This window comes from Sturnira hondurensis, unplaced genomic scaffold (assembly GCF_014824575.4).
Source record: "Sturnira hondurensis isolate 20B ecotype Veracruz unplaced genomic scaffold, ASM1482457v3 Scaffold0023357, whole genome shotgun sequence".
Lineage (NCBI taxonomy): Eukaryota > Metazoa > Chordata > Mammalia > Chiroptera > Phyllostomidae > Sturnira > Sturnira hondurensis.
The window spans coordinates 9,345,609-9,369,853 of NW_028095988.1; the positions used below are offsets into that span (position 1 = coordinate 9,345,609).

At 46.5% G+C, this 24,245-nt stretch overlaps 2 protein-coding genes across 4 annotated transcripts; both read left to right on the forward strand.

Annotated features, from left to right (window-relative positions):
• Nucleotides 1–6,140: 6,140 nt before the first annotated feature.
• Nucleotides 6,141–8,468, forward strand: LOC118980931 (methyltransferase-like protein 17, mitochondrial). Its single transcript, XM_037037656.1, has 6 exons — nucleotides 6,141–6,336; nucleotides 6,608–6,677; nucleotides 7,343–7,393; nucleotides 7,656–7,748; nucleotides 7,968–8,152; nucleotides 8,227–8,468. Exons 2-6 carry the CDS (start codon nucleotides 6,651–6,653, stop codon nucleotides 8,330–8,332), a joined length of 462 nt encoding a protein of 153 aa, XP_036893551.1. The 5' UTR covers nucleotides 6,141–6,336; nucleotides 6,608–6,650; the 3' UTR covers nucleotides 8,333–8,468.
• Nucleotides 8,469–9,547: 1,079 nt separating this feature from the next.
• LOC118980914 (zinc transporter ZIP2-like) lies at nucleotides 9,548–11,803 on the forward strand. 3 transcript variants are annotated; one of them, XM_037037627.1, is made up of 4 exons: nucleotides 9,548–9,835; nucleotides 10,032–10,162; nucleotides 10,396–10,443; nucleotides 10,882–11,803. In XM_037037627.1, exons 1-4 carry the CDS (start codon nucleotides 9,721–9,723, stop codon nucleotides 11,512–11,514), a joined length of 927 nt encoding a protein of 308 aa, XP_036893522.1. In that variant the 5' UTR covers nucleotides 9,548–9,720; the 3' UTR covers nucleotides 11,515–11,803. The 3 variants fall into 3 exon arrangements, with proteins under 3 accessions (XP_036893522.1, XP_036893523.1, XP_036893524.1); XM_037037628.1 differs by having other exon boundaries at nucleotides 10,396–10,514; nucleotides 10,882–10,972; XM_037037629.1 differs by having other exon boundaries at nucleotides 10,401–10,443; nucleotides 10,882–10,971.
• The last annotated feature ends 12,442 nt before the right edge of the window (nucleotides 11,804–24,245 follow it).

Genomic DNA, 24,245 nt, shown 5'->3' on the forward strand with positions numbered 1-24,245 from the left:
TTGGTTAACTATAAGAAGCTCCCATAACACTGTCAGCTGATTTCTCAATAGAAACTTTACAGGCCAGAAGGGATTAGCATAAAATATTCAAAGTGAGAAAAAGCAAGAACCTACAACCAAGGTTACTCTACACAGCATAGCTATCATTTAGAATTGAAGGAGAAATAAGGAATTATTCAGACAAGACAAAGCTAAAGGAAAGAGTTTATTATGGCCAAACTGGTATTATAAGAAATTGTAAGGGTCTTCTTTGAGATGGGAGGGGGATTGGGGTGTTGGGTAAAAAAGGTGAAGGGATTAAGAAGTATAGCCATGGCCCTGGCTGGTGTGGCTCAGTGGATTGAGCACAGTGGGCCTGTGAACCACACGATCGCGGTTCGATTCCCAGTCAGGGCACATGCCTGGGTTGCAGGCCAGTTCCCGGTTCCCGGCAGGGGACGCACAAGAGGCAACCATACATTGATATTTCTCTCTCTCTCTCTCTCTCCTTCCCTTCCCCTCTAAGATAGTACAGCCATGGCCAGGTGGCTCAGTTGATTGTAGTGTTGTCCTGTGCACCAAAAAAATGTTATGGGTTCGATTCTGAGTCAGGGCACATACCTAGGTTGCAGATTCAATCCTCAGTTGGGGGCATGTATTAGAGACAACTGATTGATGTTTCTCTCTCTCACATGAATGTTTCTCTCTCTCTCTTTCCCTTCACCTCTTCTAAAATCAGTAAACAAATCTTCCGGGTGAGGATTTTTTTAAAAGACATACAAATTGACAATTACAGACTAGTCGCTGGGATGTAAAGTACAGCCTAAAGAATATAGCCAATACAATAATATTGTAATAACTATGTATGGTGTCAGATAGGTTCTAGGTTTTATCAGGGTGATAACTTAGTAAGTTATATAATATCTAATCATGGGATTATACACCTGAAACTACTATAATATTGTATGTCAACTGCAATTGAAAAATAAAAGGTTATTAAAGTAAAAAATAAATAAGCTTTACCACAAAGAAACAAAGGTGAAATCCAGTTTTTGATGTATAACATTCATCACAATTCAGTGATTGCTTAATGATTTTTCTTCTCTGCCTGACAGTGAGCACTGTAGGGACAGAAACAGTGTGTGTTTCTTGACCCACTGCCATCCCCAGCTCTTAGCACAGGGCCTGAATGAAAGGAGCCCAGGTTTTAAAAAAACAAAAGCTTCTCTCATCTAGAAACATCCTGCCAGACTCACCTTGAATAGTGTTTGACCAAATGTCTGAGTATGGATGGCCTTTGCAAGCTGCCACGTTGTGTTAACTATAACAGGCCTCTCTCTGCTGCCTATTTCTTGAACACTAGAGTAATTGGGCCCTGTGACTTTCTACTTGTTCTACTTCTGTTGCTGATTTCATTTCTGTTGGACATATTTTTTCTTAAGATGATCGTGTAGCCCTTTTCTCTCTTTAAAATAACTTTCCATAACTCTACTCTTGCCCATGTTGCATAGATTTTTATTTTAGTTTGACTATTTCTATATTAATTCCTATGATTAGGGCAAGCATATTATCCATCTGTCACAGGTTGGCACAGGTAACCAGATTCTGGGTGATGGGGACAAAGAATTGAACCGAACACCCAGAGTTTATAGCAGAGAACATGGGAGCAGGCCAACTCCAAGCAGAGATTGACCTCATGGGCTGGAGGGACTCTATTTTTACAGGGTAGATCCTTCCTGGCTAGTTTTGGTGGGCTTTTACTGCACATGTGCAAGTAGTTGTATTACTTTAAAGCTACTACACATGTGGTCTATCATGATTTTCCCTTATTGGACACCAGAGAAGGGTTCACACATTGTTACTGAATGGACCTCCCTTCTCCTGGGGTCCTCTGTGCTAGCTTAGCCTTGCCCACTGCCAGGGAATTATAATTCTCCATGTTAGAGATAGGTGAAAAAAGAAGGGAATTATTTACTCAAAAGTTATACAGACTTAAGGGTAATTACTTAATGTCTTCATTAAAATCCCAAAGTCCCTTAAAACACCCACAAACACACACAGTCCTTCATCCCCACTTTGCCCAGTCTGGGCTACCACATCTCAGGACAAGAATAGAAGTCTGTGGCTCAGGTAGCCCTCAGCTTTTCCCATTAATCTATGCTTGGCTGGCAGGCCTCCCTCAGTTCCCAGCACCACCACCTGTGTCACCAGGATCTCCAGTTCTTAATCCAAAACCACATGGCACCTTCTCATGGCCCACCAGCAAGAGTCCTTTCCCCCCTTTCCTTCCTGCAGCATCTTTCCTGCATTCTTCCAAACTGCTAAGAGAGAACTCCCCATTGCTGCTACATCTTGCTTTTCTACTTCCTAAGCTGTGAGGCAAAAGAAGACCCAAAGCCACATGGTTCTCCCCTGCTAAAGCCACGTGGTTCCTCCTCTCTGCTAAAGCCATGTGGTTCTTCTTGTCATGGCTGCTGTGCCTGGGTTTAAATCTCAGCACCAATCTTCCCCTGCAGCCCCATTTCTGACTCCTCCCACAATCAGTTACACCTGCCAGCATTCTCACGTTTTTCCAGCTTTTCTGGGATGCCATAATAAGTCTGGGCAGGTGTGGCCCTGTGGTATGGAGCCAATCATGTCCAAGCTCTTATGCAAGCTCTGTAACCAGGGCAAGTTGCCTCCCAGTTACATCCTGGGTGGAAGTCACTCCCTGCCCCCTGGCTCAAAGCAGGGCCACAGCTATTTAACATATCTAAGAAACCAGTTAAAGGTTATAGATATGTTAAATGACCATTCTAGAGGTTATCTGCAAAACTGTTGCTATGCAAAACTCTCAATGGCCCTGCTCCATGTGTTCCATCCCCCAGTTCAGACTTGTCGGGGTGAGGACATCCCATATTTTTAATATTTTCCAGATACCCTGAGTTCTGGACCCCATTACAAATCCTTCTTTTGGAGACTCCCTGGCTGCACCCTCTTACACATCCATCTACACTCCTGTACAACTTCTATTTGATATATTTTCCAAATGCTATAATAACAATAATGTAAATATTATATGATATTCATATAATAATACTTACTATATAATAAGGATAATGAGGGAAAAGATATAGAAAACAGTGGAAGTAATAAATGTGTAAAAACAGGGGGCCCTTCCTTAACAGTAAACCTGTCTTTTTAAATGTTTATTTCTATGAATTAGAACAAGTAAAATATATTTTTTCTGTTGCTTTTATTTTATTTTACTTTATTTATCACTCACAGAAACTGCATTATCCAGGGCTTTTGCACATGCAGTTCCCTTTACATGAACATTTTTCCCCAAGCTGATTGAGATATAATTAACAGATAACATTGGATAAGTTTAAGATGTAAAGTATAATGATTTTGTACATGTGTATATTGTGATATTACTTTTATTATAATTAATTGTCTTGTCTTTAAGTATTGAATTTTTAAAAAGCCCATCACACCATTCCTAACCTCAGCTGTTCTCTTTTTTTCTTCTCTAGTTTCAGAAGCCTTCTTGTTTCTTCTTGGTTAATTTTAAACTTCCATCGTGCTTGGAAAAACTCCAGAATGAAACATACTCAGCAATGGCTCATCCTGAACCACTACTTTTTTTGGTTGTTTGCCAACTTATCTAATCACAACTTTTAATTTTATTCCCTGGTGCTCTTGGCTCACTCCCTGCATATTCATGCCCTGTAAGCATATCTCATTGGCTCTTATGTCTTGTCATTCCATGACTGTCCTCCAGTATCTACCCTCATGGCTTCAATCATAAGTGAGTTTGAAAAACAGAAGCCAAGATAGAAGAGAAAGTGGGAAAGGAGCAGGTAGAGGCTGAAAGAGCCATCAGACTGAAATGCTATCCTGGCCCCAAGGGAACCAGAGAGAAAAGGAAAGTTGAAAACATCCTAGACTGCTGTGCAATTTTCAGGACTGTTTCTCAAGGTCACTGGAGAATCCTCGAACCTAGGGCCTTAACAGAGGAGTCTCATCTCCCTTCCATACCCAGTCATTGCTGGAAGCAGCCTCAGACTTAGACAAGATTTGGGAAATTTTATTATGGTCATTAGTGTAATTTCTAAAAAGAGTTTGTGGAGCCCTTTCCAAACCAATGGATGAATGAGAGAATAATACACCAACTTAGCACAATCAATTTAAATATTATTCAGAGGGAAATGGAGGCAGGGCAAATTCCCTTGCTCTTTGATTCCAAAATTAAATCTACATTTCTAATTTTTTAAAGAGATTTAATACATATATCTGGAAGCATACACATCTCAATTTATAAGACTAAATTACCCTCAATTGTTTTTTATAACTCAGGTATGTCATTTAGCATGACAACTTTCTTATCTTCATAAGTAGGACATTTTAATAACATATAATGGTTATTGAGAATTTTCATTGAAAACCCATTATTTACAGTAACCTTGGCTGAAAGACAGGCAGCATGCTCTATTTATGACTACAAGCTGTTATATGTAACTTTCTGAGTTTAACCAGGTTGCTTAGGAAAAAAATACTACTCTCTAAGCATCTTCTGTTAAAGTATCTTATGTTCAGGAGAAACCAAACAAATCTGACAATGCAAACTTCATACCTACTTATGCTACTTCGTCGTAAAACTTGGGGTCTCAGTGTCAGTCTCCATGGCTCCTGTAAACAGCCATTTTACCATCAAGTCTCATAAACCTGGGAATCCAAACATGCTTATACCCTACTGCATACGTCTTACCCCAACCTGCCCAGAGGTCAGCGTCCCTCCCTTTGGCCTTAATGCTGCACCATTTGATCCAAGCAGTAGTTTTGCTCCTGTTAGGAGGCAGGCTCTCCTTCAGCTGCTATGTCAGGCCGCCCCGGGGAATCAGCTCCGCCCCCACCCCTTCCACCCTCCGGAGAACCACGCTCCTGCTGGGTTCATCCTGGAACCCTCGGAGCAGGAGCAACCCAACATTTCCCAGGAAACCACCGCAGTAAGAGAAAAAAAATGGTATCCTGATCTGCAGTGCCCGATCTTGCTCAGGAAGGTTTTCTTAAAGATACAACGTGATGCACTTTCAAGCTGATAGGTTGGCGAAGATTAACATGACGGGCGACCCAATATTCTCTCTCTATCTTTAATACATGCTTACCCTTGTGAGGGCGGAAAAAAATGTTCTCTATCCTTCTAGGTTCTATCAGCTGGTCTAATAATTAAATTGACATGAGGCAGGTTACCAAGAAAAGTCAAATAAAATGTAATTATATACATATGTGTTGGAAGCCCATAAACAGGAGACACTCAGACAGAAAGGTAAAATGAGGTATATGTGACAAACAACTAAACAATTAATGAGATAAGGTGTCCTGATACTTAAGAGGGGAGAAGGACATTTCTCAGATAAAAACAGCAGGTGTTCAGTAATTAGAAGTTTGCCCTGTCCTATAGATAGGTCATATAAAAAAAAGTTATTTCTGGTAGTAGCTCTTATTATGGGCACAACCCCCAATTTAAGTTCTTTAAAGGAGAGGTAAAACTTTTTCTTGGGCCCACAGAGTCTTGAGTGCCTTCCACGCACAACAACCCACATGCCAAAGTGGCTCATCCTAGAAGGACCTATTTTGAACTCCCTCACCCTCCTTTATCTCACACTCACCCAGCATTTTTATTATTGGGGCCACGTTTCTCATCAGGATATTCCTTCAGTTTATACCTATACATTGATAGTTGGCACATCTCTTTCTTCCTCCACAGGTGGTTCAGAATATGGGAGCCATATCTTCCACAGGGTTTTTCCAGACAGTTTCTACCAGTATCACCCAAGGCAAATGGCAATGTGTAGAGTATGCTAAATGTAGAATTTGACAGATGGAAAACTGTGGCCTCAGCTTTGCAACCCAGCATTGAATGTTAGGAGATAAATGACAGCAGAGCCCTGGCTGGTGTGGCTCTGTGGACTGAGCATCGGCCCGCCAGTTGAAAGGTTGCTGGTTTGGTTCCCAGTCAGGGCACATGCCTGGGCTGAGGGCCAGCTCCCTAGCTGGGAGCATGCAAGAGGCAACGAGTCGATGTTTCTTTCACACATGATGTTTCTCTCCCTCTCTTTCTCCCTTCCTTTCCTCTCTCTAAAAATTAATTAATTAATTGATTAATTAATTTTAAAGACAGCAGAAGAAATTTAAGGAGCTGGAACTTCACTGTGCTCTTGGAAGCAGGCGATGGCAGGTCCATCACGTTCCTTGTCTTGGTCCTCGGGTTCAGTTCAGTGTGGTGGTATCCGCCTTCTCCCTAAGTGAACTGCCCGGCGAGGCTGACCGCGCTGAGGTGGTCCAAACCTTGTGGTGCAAGACCAGTGATTTTCTGCTGAGTAGAAATCTCTCCTTCCCTTCAAGTTTTAGAGCAGCTTCACAGTGTTTATGCTTTTCCTTCTCTACGTGGGAGCTTGTCTTCGTTTTTGGCCATTTTTTCTCCTGCATAGAGTCCTTCACCCTCTTTTAGGGTCACCATCCCCATTGTATATATGATGCTTTTCCCTCTAGGACTGCCGTTCCATCTGTGAGCGCTCTTACAGAGCTACTGACCTTTGTGTTGTCATGTAATTCAGGGCTTCCGCTCACTGTCCCTTTGTGAACAGGTCCTGGTGGAGAGTGGAACACAAGCAGGGCACTGCCTTCTCATGGAAGCCAGGGACCTGGTCCTTAACGTAAGGTTCTTTCTCCTTCTCGCCCTCCCGCCCCCCCACCTCTCTGTCACCAGTGACTGGTACTCCCTTAAAAACTGAAAAGACTGTCATACAAAGGTAAGGGCGACTCTCAGGAAAGTAGGCATGTAAAGTCCTTATGATGTAGGGTGGTGGTTGGCAGACTAGGGCCTGTGAATCAAACTGGCCTGCCACCTGTGTGAGTGTGAGCCAGGCTTATTTGGGTGTGTTGTGTGCGGCTGCTTTCACACTACAAATGGCAGAGTTGCGTAGTTGGGACAGAAAAACATTTTGGCTACTCTCTGGACCTTAAAAAAATAGTTTGCTGACCCCTGACCTAGGACATGGGTGAGCCCAAAACTTTATCTCTGGGAGTGTATGAGCCAGTGTGTAATCCTGAATTTAATTGTCCTAGAGAGGGTTTTTTGAGAGTGGAGTTGCTGACAAGGACAGCGCCATCCTATGTGCCAAGTTCCTGTCCTTCTGCTGCAAAGAGTTCTTTGTCTTGGGTATCACAGAAGCAGCCAGCCCAACTCAAAGAACAGAGTTAAAAATTACCAGGATTGAATGTTAAAGGAACCCTCATGTTGACTGAGTACAGAGATTAGTTTATAAGAAGAGACCCCTTGGGCCCAGCTTAACTTTTTTTTTATTTCCTTTGGTTTCAGGGAAAGGAGAAGTCACCTCTGGACCCTCGACCTGGTTTTGTCTTTGCCCCAGTGAGTATTACTTCTACCTTTCCCAGCATGCAAAGGTTTGAGCTCAGCTGTGTCCAGGACAAGTGAGAGGGCAGAGTCAAGCCACCCTCCACTGCTTTGTGTCCCTATCCGAGTTCTTCGAGGATTCCCTACTCTCCCTGCCCCCTGCTCCTTTGCTCCCTTATCCTTAACCCTTCCTGACTCTGTTTTTCACTCTTAGTTTTTCAGTTTTATCATCTGTGGTTCTTTGTTTTACCTCATGTTTTTTAATGTGTGTTTACAGTGTCCCCATGAACTTGCTTGTCCCCAGCTGACAGCTTCTAAGCCCCTGGCCTGTAGCTTTTCCCAGGCTTACCATCCCATCTCCTTCAGCTGGGTATGTATTCTGGGAATATTACAGCAGGGAGGAAATAGCTTGGGAAAGCAGGATAAAAATGAATCAGCAGTGGGAAGAGTTGGAAAATTCAGCAAATAGCCTGGAGATTGTAGCACCTCGATGTGCATGACACAGAACATGAAAAGGGCTGCAGGAATGGGGTCAAATTTTTGTTCCCATATATTTTTCCACAAAGCAGTCTCTCTGCCCTTACCTTAGAACAAGAAGCCAAAGGAGGAGAAGTTCTCAATGGTAATCCTTGCCCGGGGGTCTCCAAGGGAGGCTACTCGATGGCCCCGGATCACTCAGCCTGTTCTTAAACGGCCACGCCATGTGCATTGTCACCTGTGCTGCCCAGATGGGCATATGCAGCATGCTGTGATCACAGCTCGCCGGCACGGCAGGTATAGAGGCTATGACCAAAATTAGGGGGAGGTGGCAGAAACCTCCAGCCCACCTTGACCTCTCTGTTTCACAGGGATTTGTATCGCTGTGCCCGTGTCAGCTCCTGGGGCGATCTTTTACCTGTGACCACACCGTCTGAGCTTCCTCCGTCCGCTGCTAAAGATCCCCCTGAGAGTTGACAAGGACCTGTACCATGAGTTTTCTGGTATCATGCCTGCCTGCCAAGGCTAAAGCTACCTGGTATCCAGGATGGAAGTGCTGGTACCCCTGTATGTCTGCATTTGTTTGAGGTTTTAATAATAATTAAAAGTTTACAAAGAATGGAAATGGATCTTGTGATTCTTATAGAGGTCAGCCGTCATAGCTGTAATGAAGCAAGTCCTCAGAGTTGCAATGCCTTCCCACACAAATCTCAAGCTCACCCTCTCATATGAGAATACTGCTCCTTCTACCAGAGACCTGGACTTCCCGGGGAAGTAATCTGGGGTACGGGGGAAAATGCCCCCAGCACTCTGAGAACTGGCTCAACCGGTCTCAAGGTTGTTAGACAGGCCACCTGCATAGGGGTCCAGCAGCCGCTTAGCCTCTGGTTTTTCTCCCTCCATCCTTTTCTTTCATCTCTCTCGGGGTTCAACAGCTCCCCCAGAGTTTACTTCATGAGTTTTCTTCAAGAGTTGATCCCTTCAGGGCTGAATCTTCCATCTCCACCCCTGTATGGCCAGGCAGCATCCTTCAGTTTGCTTGGTTCATTTCTGCTTTCCCCTAGGTCTTGCTGTTTCAGAACTAGAGCAGCTTCCATTGTATTAAAACTCCGTCTCTCTCCCACAACACACATTAGGAAATAGGCACAATCAGAAGTGGTAACAGAATCTGTTGTCAAACTAGAAATCTCAATGCCCCACTAGATATATCCATGTCTGGAGCTATTTTTCTGGGGTTACAGGAAAGGGGAGCCCCTCGTGAACTAGTTCCCAGAGTGGCGGCAGCACGCTCCTCAGCTCCACCTGCTTCCTATCCCACCCCCCACCCCACCCCCCACTGCTGGAGGCCCCAAATCCCCTCTGAAAGAGTATGGTTCAGGTGTCAGCATAGTGACCTACAGGTGAGGTAGAAAGGGTATGGAAGGTTTAGATCACATGTGCTGAGTGAAGCAGGACCAGATTATCCCCAACACAAAATAGCTGGGAAGTAGCTGCCACAGACTGGATTAGACCAGCCCCAAGCATGAATGAAAACAGTCCACAGCCCTTGGCTTATTCACAGAACTGAAGAGAAGACCAAGCACAGGGCTGTGCCTGGCAGGGAGTCCGGAGTTTCTGGTTTCAAGCTCAGGTGGGTGTGAGCCAGGGGAGAGGCCTCCACGTAGGGGGCGGGCAGGAAGCCGGGGCAGGGCCCCAGTCGGCTATGCAAGGCTACGCAAGCAGAGGCAATACCAAACAGGACCCAACAGCCTCCTGAAACCTGGCAAGTGGACACCGCGGCTTTGACCACCCAAGGCACCACTCCTGCTCCAAAGCTTGTAACTCCATTTGTCATCTGAGACCCCTGCGTAGCCTGTACCCCAAGGATGGAACTGCTAATAGGAGTAAAAATTGGCTGCCTATTTGCCCTGCTGGCTCTCACCCTCATCTGTGGCCTTATTCCCATCTGCTTCAAATGGTTCCAGATTGAGGCAGCCACAGGTACAGCCCTTCTGTGTCTTTGGCCCCATAACCTGAGTCTGACTTCAACCCTGGCACCCTATCCTGACACCTTGCGCTGATTCTCTTGCCACCCCAAGCTTGGATGTTGGGTGCTGCCTGTTGCTCTGTAGTCACCTTTGTCCATCTCATTTAGTCACTCATTGCCAACTGCATTGTCACTCTTGCTTTTCATTAGGTCATCGCCGCCGGGTCCTCAGCCTCCTGGGCTGCATTTCCGCAGGTGTTTTCCTGGGCGCGGGGCTCATGCACATGACTGCTGAGGCCCTGGAGGGAATTGAATTGGAGATCCAGAAGTTCGTGACGCAGGTGAGCAGCTGAGTAGCAGGGCTGAGAGGCCAGAATGACGAGCAGAACCAAGGGGCAAAGGGGAAAGTGATGGAGCCAAGGACACAGGTGGCCCAGTAGGGGAGATGACAGCTCTTGTGTTCTGTGGAATGACGACGCCAGGTCAGACTGAGCTTTACGGAAAGCAGTGGAGCTGAAGGACAGGAAGCTGGGCCACTCAGTCCTCCATCTAATTTCTGCTTTTCTCTCCCTAGAACAGGACAGAGAGTGAGGGTTATTCCTCTGATGCTAATTCATCTTATGTAAGTATTTTCCACCCCCAGCCTGCAGGGTGAGGAGAACCAGAGACCCCTCATACCCAGGCCCTTTTGAGGTGAGGATGGGAGGAATACCGGGAATCCCTCTGCTCCTCACCTCAGACGCTAGGGAAGGGAGGAGCCAATCCAATCATTTTGGGTTTATGGAACCCCAGACAAACCTCTTGCTTCACTCTCTCCCTCTTTCCCTGGACCCTTAGACATGCTCCCCATCGCATTCCCGTATTTCAGCCCTGCTGACACTGTGTCCCTTGGTCCCTCTGGTATTCTTATTGCATGTCCACATCTCCTCGGGACTTCATCCCCCCTCCCACTTTTCAGTGTTCTAGTCCCACATTTCCATTCTCTCCAGTCTCCCATCCCACCTCCACCCACCTCATGCCCTCCCTTCCCCCGACCCACAGCCCCTCTCTCTGTTCCCAGACAGACTATCCCTACGGAGAGCTCATCATCTCCCTGGGTTTCTTCCTCATCTTCCTTTTGGAGTCACTGGCATTGCAGGGCTGTCCTGGAGCCGATGGAGGATCCAAAGTGCAGGAGGAGGAGATGGGCGGGGCTCGTGTCCTCGGACTCCACAGTCACGGACCTGCACCCTCGCCCTCTCAGGGCCCCTTTCGAGCCCTCGTCCTCTTGCTCTCACTCTCCTTCCACTCAGTGTTTGAGGGCCTGGCCGTGGGGCTGCAGACAACAGTAGCAGCCACCGTGGAGCTCTGTCTTGCTGTCCTGGCTCACAAGGGGCTCGTAGTGTTTGGGGTGGGACTGCGGCTGGTGCAGAGGGGCACTGCACCACGCTGGGCCGTGCTCTCCATACTGTCCTTTGCTCTCATGTCACCCTTGGGCCTAGCCCTGGGGCTGGCTGTGGCTGGAGGAGATGCTGACGGGGGCCGAGGCTTAGCCCAGGCTGTGTTAGAGGGTGTGGCAGCCGGCACCTTCTTATATGTCACCTTCCTAGAAATTCTGCCCCGGGAGCTAGCTGGTCCTGAGGGCCCTCTGCTCAAGTGGGGCTGTGTAGCTGCTGGTTTTGCCTTCATGGCCCTAATTGCTTTGTGGGCCTGAGAGGTTCCTGACTTTCCTGCGGACCCATCTAGAAGGGTGTCCCTACCACCAGCAGACACCGCCCAGATGGCTTTGGCCCTCAGATATTTCTTTGCTGAGACTAAGCAGAGTTCACTAGGCATCATCCCCATGAACTGGGTCCCAAATTTTCCCCACGAGTTGCCTCTGCTCATCCAGGACTCGGAACAAGATGTGTACCTTTGTTTTGGTTGAGTGTTTATACTCTGGAGAATTGGTACAAAGACCACTGCTCCAAATTTGACACTTGTTCCATTTTTGCTGCTATGTGTAATAAAATGTCCACTTTCCGCCCTGGCTGGCGTAGCTTAGTGGATTGAGCATGGGCCTGCAAACCACACTATCGCGGTTCGATTCCCAGTCAGGGCACATGCCTGGGTTGCAGGCCAGTTCCTAGCAGGGGGCTCACGAGAGGCAACCATACATTGATACTTCTCTCCTTCTCTTCCCCTCTAAAGATAAATAAATTAAAAAAAATTTTTTTAAATGTCCACTTTCCCCTCCCCCTTCAACCATGCTATACTTCATTCCTCCAGGTTACCTAAGAGCTTCCCCATGGAGTGGGAAGGGTGAGGGTTGGATGCAGTCTCCTCTTCTGGAATCAGGGCCCCCAGTCACTTTGTCATTTGCAGCCATGCCTCTCAGACGTGGCAGCATTGCTGAAATTCCAACCGCCTGCTCTCACCTTGCCTACAGGTATTGAGGTTCTGAGCCAGAGTTCCCGGCATTTAAAGGTGAAGAGTTGTAAAAACACAGCGTGGGGACCTAAATTTTTTCCTACACCAACCACACCCACCCCACTCCCAGTACCTACTATCAGCCACCCACGTGTCCAGGAGACTCTTGAGATCCGGCTCCATGGAGCCTCCTTCCATCTGGTTTCTGTTTTTCACACTGAGTCCTCCTGTGTGACCTCAGGGACACGACGGCTAGTCTCTGAGCTTCTGTTTCCTTCCAGCTGCCTCCTGCTTTGGCATTAAAAAGCAGTGTGTCTGGGCAGGTGAAGTACAACATAGGGAATATCATCCATAATATCATAACTGTATATGGTGTCAAATGGGTACTAGATTTATGGTACTAGATTTTGTAAGCTATGTAAATGTCTAATCACCATGTGTATACATGTTGAAATAAATATAATGTTCTATGTCAGCTGCAATTAAAAAATTTTTTAATTAAAAAAAAAAGAAGAAGCAGTGAGTTTGGAAAGGCAGAAAGGCGCCAGAGAGATTCCAAGGGCGATTACCTGGCTCTGCCACGCGCGGTGGCTTTCCTTGGGCCTGCCCTTCCTGCCGCTGGCCCCTCCCCCTGGACCATTTGTCTTTCAGGTGAGTAAACCTACAATGCGTTGCTTCTCCTAAAAACTGCACAAACACAAAAACCGGTATCTGGAATTGAGGAGGAGTGGGATGAGTGCTGCCCAGCCCCCGACCGTGGGGTGGAGGAACATTTCAGACTGGGAGGAGACACGGACAGGGAAGGTGTGTCCTGGGAGCCCAGGCCCACTCACCCATGGGCCCCTTCGCGTTCACTCAGGGTAGCGACCCAGGTGGCCTCAACATGGGCAAGGTCTCCTGAGTTTCACTCTTGTCTCATTTTGTTTCTGTCTTCTGTCCATCCCATTCTCCTCCCCACAAATTAAGATGTGTTAACCTCTTTACCAGCCCAGCTCACACAGCTGGGGGGTCAGTGAAAAGCCAAGCTAAAGGCAAAACTAAACTAAAACGTCTGACACAGAAAATAATTTCCCTGAGGCACCATCCTGTTCTGCTTCCCTTCCCTGTTAAGTGTATTCACACGTAACACACTCAGAACAGGGCCTAGGATGTTGTCATAATAGTAGAGTTTCCACACTGAGCGCCCGCCATGTGCCCGGCCCTCTGCTGTTATTTCCACGTGCATTGTCCCCCCTTCCCAACCCTGCCAGGTAAATGTTATGCCCATTGTGAGTCCAGGGAAACGCACTCCAAAGTTAAGTAACTTAATCACATAACTAACTGAGCTTCAAACCCATGTTTCTGTGATGCTAAGAAAAGCTCGATGTATAGATTCTCTTCTCCTTCCTGTCTTTACCTTCCCCACCTTTGCTTCACTGGTACCTCCTGTCTTGTGTATTGGAGTCTCTGGAGAAAGCAGAAAGCACGTTGGATAATTGAGGCAAGTTTAGCACAAGGCGTGCATAGCAGGTGTGGGCAGGGCTGGGGCAGAGCAACAAACGCTGGTGCAACACCCTGGGGCTGAGTAACAGTGGCGGTGGCAGCGAGCCGGGGAGAAGGGGCCTGGGAGCTGGCTGGTTACAGAAACCCCAGGGAGCCGTCCACTGAGAGCTGTGGCCTCTGGGAGAGGAGCACCGCCAGCCTGCAGGGGCTCTGCACGGAGTGCTCTGACGCCTAACGTCTGTCCCTCCCGCCGCAGCTCAGTGTTTGGGCGCCTTCAGAGAACTGCGCTTTGACACGAGTTCCACAGTTTTCGTGCTGACACCTCAAGGCTCTCATCACTGTGTTCTTCCGTTTTATTCTCCTTCCCATCGACCCTCTCTCAGCCATCTTGCACTGATCTCCCAGGAGTCAGGGAAACACATTCCTTGAGAATGAGAGGAAGGGAGAAACAGGAGTCCTAAGGCTGAGGCAGAGACAAAAAGTAAAGAGTTTGGGGTTCAGCTCCTGTGACGTCACCCCGCCTCTTCTCTGAGCCTCTGAGCTCCGATCTTGAGGATGGACAGGACCTACAGTGGTGGTTGTCAGGCCCTCCCTTCCTCCCTGAAGTAGAATCACCAAGAACCACGGGAGACTGAGGAAGGAAACTGGGAACCTGGGAAAGTTAGGAAGAACCATGCCAACCACAGGGGGGCACTGCGTCCCCATGGACTCGCCTGGAATGTCTGGGACCAAGAAGTAGAGAGGTCAGTCAAGGACAGCACACCCCTCTCCTTTGCTCCGGCAGAGAGCGTCTCTCCCTCTTTCTAACTCTTGGGCTTTGTGTACGGAGACACCTACAGGACAGACACAGGGTCACCACCCAGTTCACACCATCCCCATGGCAGCTACATACACACCCACCCACATGGGTACACAGGGATGAGCTTTGCTCCTTCTTCCCAAGATTATTCTGCTAACACAGCAGTGTTATCTGTGCAGTTTAATGTGCTGAGAAGACCCGTCTTCCCTTCTTCCATAACGCCCAGCAGCAGCTACTGGCAGTCAAGGCTGATGCTGTTTGGGATTCTCTGCCTTTTCTTCCCGTTTTACCTAGAACCAAGCTTGGCCAATGATTCCAATTATGCCACATTAAGCACCTGCTACCTGCCCTGTGTGTGGTCACCCAAAGCCCTCACCCCTTCTGAACCTGGCCTGCTGGATTCAAAATAGACTTGATCCTACGGGAGTGATGAAATGCTCAAGACCCAAGAGCATGTTCTGTGCCCCCCCCGGACATCAGCACTAGACATCAGACTGCATTAGTCGTCAGCTCAGGTTCACTGCGGAGACTGTATAACTGCCTGTGGGCTTCTATAATCTGGCAAATAACCGTGTAACATTCCATCACAGTACTCTGGCCAATAGTACTACAAACTGCCTTCTCCTTTTTACTTCTCATGCCTCAAGATCCCAAGAGTCAGCCTGCAACAGCCACAAAATCTGAAGTTCTCTTCGTGATTATTGTTGACACTTGTTGAGAACCTTCTCAGAGAACCCAACACAGTCTAATTAACTCCCAAGTTCTTGGATTGGTATGGGAGGAGGAATCCTGAGGGGAGGTCCTGGTTGCTGTGGCTCACCTGAAGGAGCCTTCAGACTGGGATCCCCTGGGTGACCCAACAAGCCCCCTAGAAACCGTGAGGCGTGGCCTGGTGATTTATTGAACCTAAAATGGAATCCAGGTGACCTCCGAGAGGATCCTACAGAAAGGTTGTCACAGGATGTCCTTAGACACTTCAGCTTTCTGTCCTTCCTTCCTTAAGATCATGCTGGTGATATATCTGAAGCCCTATGGTGTTTCTCAGTAACTGATACTGAAGTCTTCTAAGTAGCGCCTCTCCCAAGACACGAAGATACTATCAATATCAAGGACAATACCATTCTACTGAATAGGGGCCGATGACTACGAAGTCACGTTTTGTGAAATGTCTGTGCTATACAAGCCCCTCCCGTGGTTCATGTCACTTGGAGAAGAGCCTGAGAGCGGGGCCTGGAGAAGGTAGGAAAGGGGCAGGATGCAGGCGTACTGAGACAAAGAATAAGAACAGTGCTCAGATTCCTCTAGTTTATTGTTACAGCAGCAGCCGTGGGAGACAGGAGAGCACCCTCCACCCATAACACACCCATAACACACTTGGTCAGAGCCCCAAGTAGCCCTCCCCACCCCATGCCAAGCCCCAAGCAGCCCTGCCCCAGCTTGGCCCCCTCCCCCTCCCACTCCAGACACACACTGTCTAGACAGCTACCGAAGTTAGTGCAGCCAGTGGCCCCAGGCCCCTTCCTATTGCCCCAGCTCCAACCTTCCCTCAAATGTGTTCACTGCCTACCACCTCCCAGTCCAACTTCCATTCACACTGGATATTTCTATCACATCCTGAGGACCAGTAACCCACCAGCAAGCCTCCCTGACACATTCATTTAGGCCCATATCCTTCAGAAATTTGAAGGGTTAATGAGAAGCCATATCCACTTCAGTGAATGGAGACCCAGCACCAAGTCCCTTACCCTTGCAACGGGATAAGTAGAGAGAATCTGGGGTAGGCCCCATGGACAACTACAACGACCCTCATCCCTCATCTATGGACACCTAGATTAGGGAGAGGGGATTCATGCCCTTTCTACCTTAACACCAGAATGAGGAAGAGGATCATTTAGGGTCCTGGGTTCATAAAGAGATATTAGGACAACATTGCCAGAGGCTGAGGGAAATCACAAGCTAGAGGTCAAGGTTAGATAGCAATCAAAGATCAAGGTCAGAAGGCAAGCCAAGATGGAGCCATAGGCAGAAGCACTTTCCTTCCTTGTACAACCAAAAGAAGGAAAACAATTTTAAGACGAAAAACAACCAGGACTGCCAGAAAAGCATTTGCATAGAATTCCAACAACCAAGGAATCGAAGAAACATTCAACCAAATGGTAGGAGGGGTGGAATTGGGCAGCGGGGCAGAGAGGAGGAGGCAAGGCAGCAGCTGGTGGACCACAAAGGCAATCCCACATTCGTGTGCAGACAAACCTGGCAGAAAGTGGGGGAGCGAGATGGACTGCAGACCCCTGGGTTTCAGTGCAGGAAACTAAAGACTCAAAACTACAGTTTGAAGAAAAGATCTGCGGGGATTGTGGTGGCAAGAGAAACTCCCAGCCTCACAGGAGAGTATGTTGGAGAGACCCACAGGGCCCCCAAACAAGTGCAAATCCACGTAACTGTGGATCAGCACCTAAAGAGAACAAACTGCTTACGGGAAGCAAGGGAAGTGACAGAAAGTGGGATGAGAACAGAGCAAATGGCATTGTTCCTGCTCTGACCCCTCCCCCACCGTGCCACAATGCAGCAAAGAGGGTTGCCCAGCCCTGGCGAACACATAAGGTTCTGCTCCTTACACGTAACAGGTTTGCGGAGACAAAGAAATATGGCCCAAATGGAAGAACAGATCAAAACTCCAGAAAAAGAACTAAACGATGGGGAGATGGCCAACCTATCTGATGCAGAGTTTCAAAACACTGGCAATCAGGATGCTCACAGAATTGGTTGAGCTCAGTCACAAAATGAAGGGAGAAATGAAGGCTATTCGATGTGAAGTAAAGGGAAATAAATATACAGGGAACCATCAGTGAAGGGAAGGAAACTGGGACTCAGACCAACAATTTGGAACAAAAGGGAAAAATAAACATCCAACCGGAACAGAAGAAACAAGAACACACAAAAAAAAAAAATGAGGAGAGACTTAGGAATGTCCAGGACAACTTTAAACGTTCCAGCATCCAAATCATGGGAGTGCCAGAAGGAGAAGAGGAAGAGCAAGAAATTGAAAAATTATCTGAACAAATAATGAAAGAAAAATGTCTCCAATCTGATGAAGGATATAGACTTCCAGGAAGTCCAGGAAGCCCAGAAAGTCCCAAAGAAATTGGACCCAACGAAGAACACACCAAGGCACATCATAATTACATTAGCCAAGATTAAAATTAAGGAGGGAATCTTAAAAGCAGTAGGAAGAAAGGAGAGAATTGCCTATAAAGGAGTTACCATAAGGCTATCAGTTGAATTCTCAAAAGAAACCTTACAGGCAAGAAGGGACTGGCAAGAAGTATTCAAACTCATGAAAGGCAAGGACCTGCATCCAAGATTGCTCTATCCAGTAAAGCTTTCATTTAGAATGGAAGGGCAGATAAAGTGATTCTCAGATAAGGTCAAGTTCAAGGAATTCATCATCACCAAGCCCTTATTATATGAAATGTGAAAAGGACTTATCTAAGAAATAGAAGATCAAAAACTATGAACAATAAAATGACAACAAATTCACAACTATCAACCACTGAACCTAAAAAACAAAAACAAACTAAGCAAAAACTAGAACAGAAACAGAGTCACAGAAATTCAGATCACATGGAGGGTTATCAAGGGGGAGGGAGAGGGGGACAATGGGGGGGGGAAGTTATAGGGAAGAAGCAGAATAGGTAGGAAAAAAATAGTCAGGGGGAGATTAAGGATAGTATAGGAAATGAAGAAGCCAAAGAACTTGTACGTACAACCCATGGACATGGACTGTGGGGGAGGGAAGTGCTGTAGGGTGAGGGGGGTGAGGGGAGGAGGGGGATAAAGGAGAAAAGTTGGGACAACTATAATAGCATAATCAATAAAATATACTAGAAAAAACACACAAAAATCAAAGTCATCTTTCCACTAGGTCTTCCCATCTTCGTTCACTTGCTCACTCTGGCCCTATGTACCTCCTGGATCAGTGCTGGAGTAGGTGAGGACTGGGTCCCACACCAAGGCAACATGGGCCATTCAACAGGAGAACTCCATGTTGTACCCATGCCTCCACTCTCGCCTTGAAGGGAGAGTCCCAGACTGGCTGCTTTGGGACAGGTTTGCAAAAGGGACCGGTTGCCATCAATAGTTGCCACCCTGGTCAGGGAGGATGTGAGAGATGGAGACTGGTGAGTTATGCAGGATGAGGCCATTATGGAGACAAGAATAAGCAGGCAGTCAGAAAGGAGGTGGGAAAGAGAGGCCAGCAACTCAGTGGAGTGCAAGAGTTACAAATGGAGCCAGGGGACCTGTGAGTTCTATTTGCAGGTGGCGGTTAAGTCCAGGAATTAGCCTAAAGTGGTTCTTCCCCTCAGAGGTCATCCCTCATCCTTGCAGCAATCCCTTGTCCTCATGCTAGCCTCTGACCCCCATACTCACTGTAGCCCATGCCCTGCAGGAAGTACTTGTTAGTCTCTGTCAGCTTGCCCAGCTGGAGAAGTTAGGTGAGGACGAGGAGACAGTGATGAGAGAGAGACAGTCAGGTGAGGTTATGAGAAGCCCAAGGCCATGGCAGGTTGGGGATGGGATGTTATAACAAAGGGTGCAGTTCAGTGGCACTAATAACCTGTCCCCAGATGGCAGGGGGGACTCACCTGAGTCAGCTGGGGCTGACCTCCAGAGTCAGCCATCTATTCAAAAGAGAGCCCCCCAGAAAAAGGATACACACATGAGTAAAGTGAGCCCACTAGGAGGTAGAAAAGGGTAATTCCTCTCTGCTTCCCCACCCAGGCCCTTAGGGTTTTTAATTATTTGTTGGTTTTGTTTCATCTACCCCACTTGCTCCCAAGCAGGACCCTGGAGGCCTAGAAGCTGAATCTAGTAACAGGATCTATGGCTCTGGACAGGGGGCCAGGAGTCAGGCTGAGCATAGAGTAGGGTTACTGACCTTGAGAAGAAACGTCTGGGTGGGGTTTAGTATTGAATTATATTCCACCTGGAGCATATAGAAACCTGAATGAATATCACGCCGCTTGGGCCCCTTTTATTCAAGGGTCCCAAAGACCCAGTCTCCAGTTCCTTTCCTAACAGCCTCTAGCCCATTTCCCTCTTTAGAGGATTCAGCCTCTTATCCACCATAGTTGCTGTTCATATCCCAAGCAGAGCTTGCCTCCTGGAAGGATACCCTTCTGACTACCACAATAGGACTCCAACCCTCCCTAAACCAGTCCCCAGTTCCCTGCTGACCACTGCATCTTCATATGGTGCTTGGTCTCCTCCACCAGCATCACGGGGCACCTAGAGGCACAGTGTCAGGGAGGAGGTAATGAATCGTTGGCACTCCCTCACCCACCTCTTCCCAAAAAGAGGCTGGAAAATGTTGGGCTCCAAAGAGGAAAAACTCTTCTGAACCCCACCAACCCCATGAAGAAGGAAGGAAAAAGACCTTGAGGGGATGATTTGCTAAATGGGATGGGATGGGGCCCCTCCCAAGAGACCATGAGGTAAGAAGAATGTCCAGAGCTTAGGTTTTGGTCACCATACAAAACTGTACTGTCCTCTAGGTTCTTTCCAACTTGTTTATACATTCCCACGCCAATCCTCTCTCTCCCACAGACAGTTTTACCCAAGAAGCCAACTGTAGTCAGTTGGCAATGACTGTCTGTTTTGTTTTTGTTTTGTTTTCAGGCAGCAAAAGTTATTCTCAGAGACTGAGTTGCTTTGCCAATTTATTTCGCTCAGATTTACTGTGGGAATTATAATAAACTTATAAGCCAATAACATACAGGATTAATATCTCTTAAAGATAAAGAAATGGCATATTCAAATGACAGGTTATCACATTATTGTTCCAGGCCAGGGAAGGTGAAGGAACAAAGTTCAAGTTTAATGTGAGGTGTACTTTTTCATATGAGCACATTCTTGGGGGAGTTGGTATCCAACCTACAACTGGTTTTCAGCAGCCAGTACAAATGTACAATAAAAGTCCCCTGTTGCCAGAACACATTGCTAGGGAACAAAAACATCAGTGTTGGTAGGCAGGCTGATCTCTGTCATGAGGCCCCTACATGGTTTATCACCACTGTCTACAATGAGTGTCTCCCCAAGACCAGAGCAAATGTCCCAAGGGTCCTCAGAGAGTTTTGAGGTTAGCAAGGAATCACCTGGCCCAAACCACCACTCAAATAGTTCTCACAAACTCTCAGTATTTACAGGGCAGACGTTCCCTTGCCTTAGTTGCTTCTTCACAGTGCTGCTGGATGCTGGTCACCACAATTGTACAATAACATCCCAGCATCTTACACATATCAAAGCAATTTGTTTTCTTTGTCATAAACAAGTGGATTAAAACTTCACTGTAAGTCATTAAAAAACTGGGTTTGTGGGTGTGAAGTCATATCAAACCTTTGCACACCCTGTTTACCCAGTGGCCTTGATCCTGAATCCTAGATGGAGGCCTCAGCTCTCTCCATGGCAAAGGCACCTGAGCTCTATGTCTCAGCTCCCCACCCCCACCACCCTTTTCTTGGAAGCCTTCCTCACTTATTTTACCCTGGTGGAAGTTTCTCTCTCACCAATAGGATGACAGAATGATACAGTAACTTAACAGAGTCAACTTAAATATTAGTTAGAGAAGAAAAGGAGAAATGAACTTGCTGTATCTTGCTCTTTGATTCCGGGAATGAAACTACATTCCTAATTTTTCAAAGATATTTTATATGTATATAATACATGTTATATATTTAGCAATCATATATATATATACACATACACACACCCCTACACTTCTCAATGTGTTAGACTAATTCGTCCTCAACTATTTGTATAACTCAGGTATGTCATTTAGTATGACAACTTCCTTATCCTTGTCCACGAGGAAAAGTTTTTCTCTACCCTTCTAAGTAACTGCTGGTTTGTCTAATAATCAAATTGAAATGAGACAGATCAACAGGAGAAAAGCAAATGAAAACTTAATAACATGTATACCTCCTGTGTACATGTGTTGAGGTAAGAATGTGCAAACCTGTGGAGAATTTTTGTGGGGTTGAGGAAGTAAGGTCTCTGATGGCAGTTTTGCCGTCTTTTATACAGGGCGGGGCAAAAGCGGATTTGCAGTTGTGAGTACGTAAAACACAGAGTTTATCCTCCTATTAGTATTTATTAATGATTATATTATTTTCCATCTAAACAACTGCAAACCTACTTTTTTCCCATCCTGTATATTTGGAATTAAGGAGGGAACTTAAGGAAGGTTATGTTGCATTCACCAACCGCGAGAACAAATGTCGGAGACTTTCGGGATTCCAAAGATGTTACTTTATTGGCCAAGTTTAACCTGCACAGGGGCGAACTCTCCAAAGTGTCCAGAGACACGGTGCCCACAAGGGCTGCAAATGAGAGTCGCGCCAAACACTTACAGGCTTAGGGTTTTATGGAGGCGCGCAAGCAAGCTGGATACAGAAGCAGATGTGGCGGTTAGTGGTTGGCTCAGGGGCACAATAGGGTTACTGATTATTGGTGAGTTAACTCGTGCACTGGCTCGTGCTCCTTTACCTGATTGGTCAGTTGAGCTCGTGCACAGGGGCAAAATTTCCCTCCCTAGTAATTGTCCAGATGGCTATCTGCCTGACTAACCTTTGCTCTTAAACCACATCCTGGAACACATCCTGCTCTTCAGGCGTGTCCCGGAGCCTCTTTGCGTTAGTTAGTAAAACACCTTTTGCTTCCTTACAGCTATGTTCTGGCTAGTTCCCCTTTGCCCTCAACAGTTACACAAAGTTGGGAGAAAGGAAGCCAGGGAAATCACTGTGATTGGCTTATGGGACAGTTTTCAAGATTGTGCACTCTCCTGAAAGGGGGGCAACACCTGTGAGGCACCTGAAAAAGGCCTTCGAAGGTGTATAACTTAGATGCACAAAAAACAATGGACAGGCCTTGCTGGAGGTGAAGGTGAGCCTTTTACAGGCCTGGGGCATGACTACCCACCATGACCCCCCCAGTTAGGGATTTATGATCAGATCGCCCTGTGAGGTTCCTTTCAGTTAGAATTGTTACAATATCTCTTCCTCATTCAAGCATAGAGAGACCCAGCAACTTACTACCACTGAATAACTTCCCAAAATGGAAGAAGCGATCATCTTTAAAAGCTCATTCAAATGAAGACAAAAGACAATGTTGGGAATGATGAGTTGGTTATGGAAGATTACCACAAAAAAAAAACCCCACAACACAGTAAACAAGTGTGAGATTGTTATGAAGATTTCAGTTCGTGCCTTCTCCATTGATAACAGTTTCTAGAGACTTAGACATCCTACTCTTCCTGCTAGCCAGGGAGACACCTTTACGAACAGAGATTTCCCTTACAAATGTAAGTATCCTTTACAGGGGATAACTTCAACTTGGTTTTCAAGTTTTTTCCCTGTCTGCTGTCTCTTAAAAATTAACCAACTTAAAATAATCCTTATGCCAGAGAGAGATATTTGGGGTGGTCAGTTCTGTTCCCTTACATCTTCATAAAGCAGATCGTTTCATTAATGCAAAATAGTAATTGAGAAATTTTAATGCAAAACCTTTACTTATGTTACTCTTTACAGCAGCCTTGGGTGGAAGACAGGTAGTGATACAGAGTTGATCAGATCACTTGGGGGGAGGTAGGAAGGGGCCCGTAGGAGGAGGTTGCCTGAGGCAATGGTAAACAGCCTAGGAAGGGACTGGCTGAGAAGCCGAACTCCTCCCGAAGATTACACTCTAGAAGATTTAAAATAAAAGGAGGGCAGGATGAACTCTCTGGCTCTCTTCCTCGGGGACTGAGGAAGAGTTGCATTTCTTAAAGGACTATATTTTGCATCAATTTTGGATGGGAGAAGAAACTCCAGGCTCAGCCTAGGATGGGGCTGGTCTAGCAGAGAGGGGCAGGGTTATTCTTCTCTGGGTGTTCTGGAGGGGATGGGCTCTGAGGCAGGAGGCTGCCATCCTTCCAAAGTTGTAGCTTTTGTATCTTGTGTTGTTTTAGTTTGTAAACTAATCCTATAGAAATAAGATAATTAGAAACTAACTAGATGAATGATAGGGGAACTCAGGACTTAAAGAGTTTAGCCATAATTGTTAGGCTTATGTGACTAACGCCTGCAGAAAGCTGCTATTCCAAAATTGTGTAGCTTTTGAACGGACTCCTTTCCTTTATCACCAAACCTTTGCCTCTGGAATATTGCCCAAAGGGTGGCAGCAGGCAGCAGGATCCCACTGGCTGCCCAGTAACAGCAACACTCCACCTTTAGGACCACAAGATGTTACATTTAACTTCCTAATTATAATAACTAGGGGTCTGCTGAACCTACCTCCTCATCCTCAAATTCCATTCCTGGTGTCAAAGCGTGGACCTCATTGTCTTACATTGCCGCTGTATTCAAACACGGTGCCATGCACCGAGGAGTCACTCAATCAATACTTCGTTTTTGATAGATGCAATTTAAAACAATAATGAAATGATTTCTAAACGAATATGACTGAGCAACACCTTGCAGCATACACACACGTAGCACACCTGTTCGAAGGTCTTCAGCAGGCCTCAATCCAGAAAGTTCCCTGCAGGCATTGTTTACTCCGTTTTATACTCATCTCTTAAAAGTTTCAACTTGGAATTTTGAACAATAACCTGGATAATCAATTTGGATTGTAAGCCAAAATTATTTCTAGACTGTAGTAAAAAACGAAAGCATTTATTTGAGTAAAAAGAGCTGTAGCCTAGGAGACACAGCTTCAGA

Bases quoted from the DNA above. Each gene is read 5' to 3' on its own strand.
- LOC118980931 (XM_037037656.1), top strand. From the start codon at position 6,651: ATGGAAGCCAGGGACCTGGTCCTTAAC. The intron at 7,749-7,967 runs GTATGTATTCTG...CCCTTACCTTAG, and splicing joins ATCCCATCTCCTTCAGCTGG to AACAAGAAGCCAAAGGAGGA. The intron at 8,153-8,226 runs GTATAGAGGCTA...TCTGTTTCACAG, and splicing joins ACAGCTCGCCGGCACGGCAG to GGATTTGTATCGCTGTGCCC.
- LOC118980914 (XM_037037627.1), top strand. From the start codon at position 9,721: ATGGAACTGCTAATAGGAGTAAAAATTGGCTGCCTATTTGCCCTGCTG. The intron at 10,163-10,395 runs GTGAGCAGCTGA...TTCTCTCCCTAG, and splicing joins TCCAGAAGTTCGTGACGCAG to AACAGGACAGAGAGTGAGGG. The intron at 10,444-10,881 runs GTAAGTATTTTC...CTCTGTTCCCAG, and splicing joins CTGATGCTAATTCATCTTAT to ACAGACTATCCCTACGGAGA.